Source organism: Neoarius graeffei, chromosome 24 (genome assembly GCF_027579695.1).
Source record: "Neoarius graeffei isolate fNeoGra1 chromosome 24, fNeoGra1.pri, whole genome shotgun sequence".
Lineage (NCBI taxonomy): Eukaryota > Metazoa > Chordata > Actinopteri > Siluriformes > Ariidae > Neoarius > Neoarius graeffei.
In genome coordinates, this window is record NC_083592.1 from 57,242,801 (window position 1) to 57,249,980 (window position 7,180).

Genomic DNA, 7,180 nt, shown 5'->3' on the forward strand with positions numbered 1-7,180 from the left:
TGCCATTTTGACACGCCATTCTCAAATGTTGACGAAGGGTGGGCATAGTTTGGTTTACACATTATGACATTTCTAGCCACTGGGGTGACTTAAGAAGGTCAGAGGAACTCATTTTAACGTTAAAAAACCTCAGAAAGTGAAAATTTCATGCCATGGGACCTTTAAAGTGGTAGGCATGTTGTGTAAATCAAATGGTGCTAACCCTCCAAAAATCCATTTTAATTCCAGCTTGTAATGCAACAAAGCAGGATGAACACTTTGCAAGACACTGTAAACTTTCATTTCAGGTCACTTTAAGGCCATGATCTTTGTGAAGACCAAACCAAACCAGGAACATTTTTAGGAACTGTGTAGTTCTTGTTCCTCAAAAAATTCAGAACACTGTTAAGAATTAGATCAGTTAATCCGGTCACATGACCATCACTCAGACTGCACAACTTGATTTCTTTACAAGATGGTGAAAATCACATGATAGACGCGATCACGATTGATTGTAACCATAGCCTCATGGCACAAGAACTCACACTGTATGATATCTAATGAAGCACATCACAAATATCCATCTAAAGTTACCTTCAAATTTTATTTTATTTTATTTGGATTATCTTTAAAAGTGGCTGTTGCTACTGATTAGAACTCCAACACTTTTCTAACGCATGCGTGTGTGTTTTTTTTCTGTGTGTGTTTCAGTCTCCAGCAGAGGAATAAGGAGCTGAGTGCGACCGTGGCTGAGCTCCAGTCAGCGCTGGAGGCTGAGCGACGCCGTAAAGCAGCTCTGGAAATTTTGTTACGTAATGCAGAGTGCAGCAGGGATGAAGCTCTGAGACGCAACAAACAGCTGGACCAAGAGATCCAGATGTTCATCAGTAAATCCAAACCAGTGTGAACATGCACTCGGACAGCCGACCAGGCTCGGGACTCTTACATCAGGACAGATCGAATATGACTGATCCATTATGGGTTTACGAACCATCTGGCTATTTATTTCCAGAGGATATTTTAAATGACTTATATTTAAACTTAGATTCTGGACAATAATATATGAAATTATAGTATTTTTTCCATTAGGTAATAAATATTACATCCTCACAGCAAGGTCACGTTTTATCTTGAACATCAGTGGACAAGAATTATCGGCTGGTACCGATATGTGCCCAGGGAACAAAGTTCACAATGTTCCCAAAGCTTTTAAACTGATTTATGAATTATTTTCTCAAAAGTTTGTTTTGAAAAACTAAAAATTCCGTTTGCCAACAGAGAATGGCACAAAAGAGTAGAAAAATGACGATTCCCGTTGTAACAAGACTGCTGGTGATGAGAGACAATGTTAACGGACTGTGTTATGTTTTTAGTTTGCTTTTTAAGCCAGGTCTTCCTGGAAAAAAAACACACAAGTTCTCTAGAGTGTCTGTTGATTTTGACAGAATCAAACAGAGAACTATAATTGTTTTTGGATGTACTGCGACCACAGTCTTTGTTCTTGAACCTCAAAATAAATTTCTAACAAAATTCAGTTCACTACGTCAATGATGTCATCATGTCATAAATCATCTTTGCCGATGTTAATGCTGGACATACCTGAAAGTTTTTATTTTTTCCTCATATATACAGTGGTGCTTGAAAGTTTGTGAACCCTCTAGAATTTTCTATATTTCTGCATAAATATGACCTAAAACATCATCAGATTTTCACACAAGTCCTAAAAGTAGATAAAGAGAACCCAGTTAAACAAATGAGACAAAAATATTATACTTGGTCATTTATTTATTGAGGAAAATTATCCAATATTACATATCTGTGAGTGGCAAAAGTATGTGAACCTCTAGGATTAGCAGTTAATTTGAAGGTGAAATTAGAGTCAGGTGTTTTCAGTCAATGGGACGACAATCAGGTGTGAGTGGGCACCCTGTTTTATTTAAAGAACAGGGATCTATCAAAGTCTGATCTTCACAACGCATGTTTGTGGAAGTGTATCATGGCACGAAGAAAGGAGAGTTCTGAGGACCTCAGAAAAAGCGTTGTTGATGCTCATCAGGCTGGAAAAGGTTACAAAACCATCTCTAAAGAGTTTGGACTCCACCAATCCACAGTCAGAAAGATTGGGTACAAATGGAGGAAATTCAAGACCATTGTTACCCTCCCCAGGAGTGGTTGACCAACAAAGATCACTCCAAAAGCAAGGAGTGTAATGGTTGACGAAGTCACAAAGGACCCCAGGGTAATTTCTAAGCAACTGAAGGCCTCTCTCACATTGGCTAATGCTAATGTTCATGAATCCACCATCAGGAGAACACTGAACAACAATGGTGTGCATGGCAGGGTTGCAAGGAGAAAGCCACTGTTCTCCAAAAAGAACATTGCTGCTCGTCTGCAGTTTACTGAAGATCACGTGGACAAGCCAGAAGGCCATTGGAAAAATGTTTTGTGGATGGATGAGACGAAAATAAAACTTTTTGGTTTAAATGAGAAGCGTTATGTTTGGAGAAAGGAAAACACTGCATTCCAGCATAAGAACCTTATCCCATCTGTGAAACATGGTGGTGGTAGTATCATGGTTTGGGCCTGTTTTGCTGCATCTGGGCCAGGACAGCTTGCCATCATTGATGGAACAATGAATTCTGAATTATACCAGCAAATTCTAAAGGAAAATGTCAGGACATCTGTCCATGAACTGAATCTCAAGAGAAGGTGGGTCATGCAGCAAGACAACGACCCTAAGCACACAAGTCGTTCTACCAAAGAATGGTTAAAGAAGAATAAAGTTAATGTTTTGGAATGGCCAAGTCAAAGTCCTGACCTTAAAGTGCGTATCCTGGACCAATTTAGTTTTTTTTTTTAAATATGAATATATGTCCCTTTACACACTCATCCAGAAGGGTAATTTTGCACAAGGCCATCTGTCTACAGCAGAAAAAAATAAAATAAAACGTGTCTGGAAAAATTCCAAGGGATTCTAGAGCCAGATTTGTGACATCATGTACGAATCTGCCAGCAGGCTGAGAGAGCTTGCATGGATTCAGTGCAGAGTCTGTGTAGACCAAGTTTAGCAGTTAGCGATTTTGTATTGAAATATCGAATTGTCACCTGAGCTTCTAAACCCATGGATTCATCTATCAATACTCATCTATCTATTGTTACATAAATCATATTTTTTCTAATTACTATTATGTATTTATATATTTCTTCATTTTGAAGAGTACTGGCTACTGTAGGAGAAAGATTTCATAAGCTACACACATGGAATCGGCTAAGCAGGGCTGTATATACATTTAATCTGTTTGACAGGTCCCAAGATCTCAAGCCCGGACACACCGTATATCCCTCGATACATGTGAAGTAAGTGCATTATCGCCCAGCGCTTTCGTGTTGTTTACTTTTGTGTGTGTCAATAAATAACATTATCCGTGTACCACACAAACACAGGAACACCTAATTTAGAGTATAATCTCTCTTATTTTTCACCCTGGCAACAGTCAACTTGTGAACTGCCGATTTTCTTGTTCTTTTTCTCGGCTCTGCTTGGTCCTCGGCTTCGAGGGCCTCAGTGGATGCGGCACTTCGCCTTCTGTCAGGGGAGACGAACACGGCTGGCTCCTTTGGTGACACTGACACAGATGGAGACGGTGTTGCTTTGGGCATTCTGACAGATGGAACTGTGTCTTTTTTTCAGATCAAGTTGCCTCGCAAAGCCCATTTCCCACTGCAAATAGTTCTCAAAGTCGTCGGGCCTTGTGAAGTGAGCACCGCAAATAATTCTGTAATCTGTAGCATGTAGCCAATTTTTCCAGGTGCCTCGCACGAAGCGCTCCCATTTCTCTCTCATTGTCCGGTCTTTTGGAAAACGATGAGTACTAATCCCATCAAGATTGGTGTTGCTACACCTCCTACGATACATCTGTTAACCATTTTAATAATTACGTGATAACGTTGAAGAAATTTGCAGAAAACCACCAGGTCATTTTCTCATAAACAAACCAGCACTGACGTAGGATTCAGAAGGAGGTGTCCCGCACGTGACGTCATGAAAATCAATGTTTGGCGGGAAATCCAAATGCCAGTTTTTTTCAGAGGCGGACCAATTCACCTCAAATGGCTTGATTTCAACTGAATTTTTCTGGTATTGCGCAAGGTAAAAAAATTGCACAAAATGCAAAATGTGACAGATATTTGACCAAAGTTTAATATAAAATAAGAGAATTACATTGATCTTACTCCTGAATTTACCCGTGATATGCACTTTAATCCAATGAAAATGTTGTGGAAGGACCTGAAGCGAGCAGTTCATGTGAGGAAACCCACCAACATCCCAGAGTTGAAGCTGTTCTGTACGGAGGAACGGGGTAAAATTCCTCCAAGCCGGTGTGCAGGACTGATCAACAGTTACCGCAAACGTTTAGTTGCAGTTATTGCTGCACAAGGGGGTCACACCAGATACTGAAAGCAAAGGGTCACATACTTTTGCCACTCACAGATATGTAATATTGGATCATTTTCCTCAATAAATAAATGACCAAGTATAATATTTTTGTCTCATTTGTTTAACTGGGTTCTCTTTATCTACTTTTAGGACTTGTGTGAAAATCTGATGATGTTTTAGGTCATATTTATGCAGAAATATAGAAAATTCTAAAGGGTTCACAAACTTTCAAGCACCACTGTAACACTGTCTGAATTATTAGCATGGAAATATTAGTTTGTTTATTTGTTTGTTTTTTAAACACACAAACCAGTTAGCTAGCAGGAATTAAAGGTAGACTGCCTTTCAGATTTTTCAAGTGTAGGTCATAAAAAGAAATTTCCCCGACACCCAATTATTTTTGTTTAGTGACCGAAAGCTACTGAATTCAAATCACAGACTTCCAATTTTATTAGTTTTTTTAAAATGGAACAATTAATGACTTTAGAGCCATGTGGCCCTAAATTCTCCGCTATTTTTTCCTGCTTCACCATGACCCAATTCAAGATACTACGTCATGCATCACATGGTGGGCTTCCCCTGTTCGCGCAAGGCATTGTGGGATACAAATTTGAAACAGGAGAGAAAAATGGAGGATGTGAGTGTGCAAATGAAACATGAAAGACCAACTACAGTAAAGCCCGGCGCACACGGGCAACTTCTTGTCGCAAGCGTATTGTGATTTTTGGATGCAAGTTTCCCCTCTTGGGTAGCTGTGTGTGCACCTTATCTGTGACCAGTGGGAGATTTGGGGACAGGGGTGCGAGTCACGTGGAAATCACGTGACTACTTCGCAGGCAGGGATTGGTTTAACCTTTGGAGGTGATCGCTTCGTTATCACAAATACACGCACACTAGGTGATATTTCTGCAACAAGTCAGCAACTGGTGAGTTTTTGTCGTAGAATATCAAGCATTTTTGATACCTGTGATTTGTCACAAGCAACAACAAAAATCACCGTTGCAAATATCAGCAGACAAAGTAATTTTTCGCTTGCGTCAAAAAGTTGCACGACCAAGTGATGGAAAAATCGCCTGTGTGCGCCGGGCTTAACAGAAAGCGAGAAGAAAAGATGTTATATTGCAAAGGACATGAAATGCAGGACCAAACTAATAAATATGGGCGCTCAGCGAGCACCTCGGTGTGATCAGCTGTTCGTTTAGCGACAGAATGATGGAACTGTCAGTGCACGCTCAAAGGGAAACCTGTAGATGGCAGTAATGCAACACTGTGGATGCCAGCTGCCGTAAAACCCAAAAGAAGAAGAAGAAGGTAAACCTGCGCATGCGCACACGGACTTCCTCTGTCTGCTTGACTGCGTGAAGCGAGCGATTTCATGCACATTATTTGCTTTAATCCCCTCAAATTAAATAACTTCCCATCCACAGAATGGCCTGATATTTTGTGAAATATTACAGAAATAAACAGATATCACAATCACCACATTTCAGACGGAACTAAATTTGACCGATTTTATGAAACTGAAACGCCGTCTCGCTTTAACTTTTGGTGAAGAGCTCTTCTTGGTGCTTAAAAGGTAAATGGCTGAGTGTATCAAAATTAATCCTACAGCATTTTACAAATTACATAAATTTCTCTACAATTGGCCACAGTTAGTCCTGTAACGGTATGTCATGTGACAATAAATTGTGACACAAATTTATGATGAATCAAATCAATGAAAAAAAAATGAATTGGGATTATTATCAGGCTGCATCATCTGTTTTTCTGAGCTGTAATTGTGTTGTTTAAACAGCAGAGGGTGCAATAACATACAACAGCAATAAGCAATACACGTGACTTCACCGTAGACAGAAGTAACACAGCTCTAATGTCACAAAAACACATAAAAAACGGATCTAAAATGTGAAAGATCTGCTGTGTGGTTATGTATAAATAGATTTAACAAGAAATCAGAGCTCTCTCTCTTTTTACAGACTGCTGAAAGATAAAGGAAAGAGAAGTAAATGGAGGCAGAACAAATGTTTTAAAAAAGTTTATGAAGAAAAGGATGATTTCTTATTAACTTTTTTCATTTTTTGTTTAAAAAGGAATATATTAGTTAATAGGCTATTATATTTTACTTCGTCTGTGTCTATGTGTCAGCCCTGTGATGACCTGGCGACTTGTCCAGGGTGTACCCCGCCTTTCGCCCATAGTCAGCTGGGATAGGCTCCAGCTTGCCTGCGACCCTGTAGAACAGGATAAAGCGGCTACAGATAATGAGATGAGATGAGATATTTTACTCCAACCTTTACAAATGTAGGTAAATAAATATTGTTGGTTATTAAGAAAATGATTTTTTTTTTTAATTTAAGAAAAGGAATGTTTAAGATAATAAAGAATAGAAAAATAAACTTGTTTTTTTCCCCCAAAATATATTTATTGGTCTTTTTGCATTACAGAACACTTTAACAATTGAACTACTGTCACAGATAGAACTTAACATTCTCTCTCTCTCTCTCACACACACACACACACACACACACACACACACACACACACACACACACACACACACCTAAACTTGCACAATCCACATATCAATGCACAATTTTGCAAAATTAAAATCAATGTAAAATTTTAAATTAAATACTTAAACTTCAATATAATAAGGATCACACTTTAAAAAAAAATACATATATAATAAAATGAAATAAATAAAAGTTTACATTTCAGACTATAATGCTCATATATGGTTCCCAGAGAAGAACAAACTCTTTC

The 7,180-nt window shown here is 38.8% G+C and overlaps 1 protein-coding gene across 1 annotated transcript in view; it reads left to right on the forward strand.

Annotated features, from left to right (window-relative positions):
• arhgap25 (Rho GTPase activating protein 25) overlaps positions 1 to 1,527 on the forward strand; it is a 45,807-nt gene extending 44,280 nt beyond the window's left edge. The window contains exon 11 of the mRNA XM_060907520.1: positions 691 to 1,527. Coding sequence (XP_060763503.1) covers positions 691 to 886 — 196 coding nt within the window. The 3' untranslated portion in view covers positions 887 to 1,527. The remainder of the gene's footprint in view (positions 1 to 690) is intronic.
• The last annotated feature ends 5,653 nt before the right edge of the window (positions 1,528 to 7,180 follow it).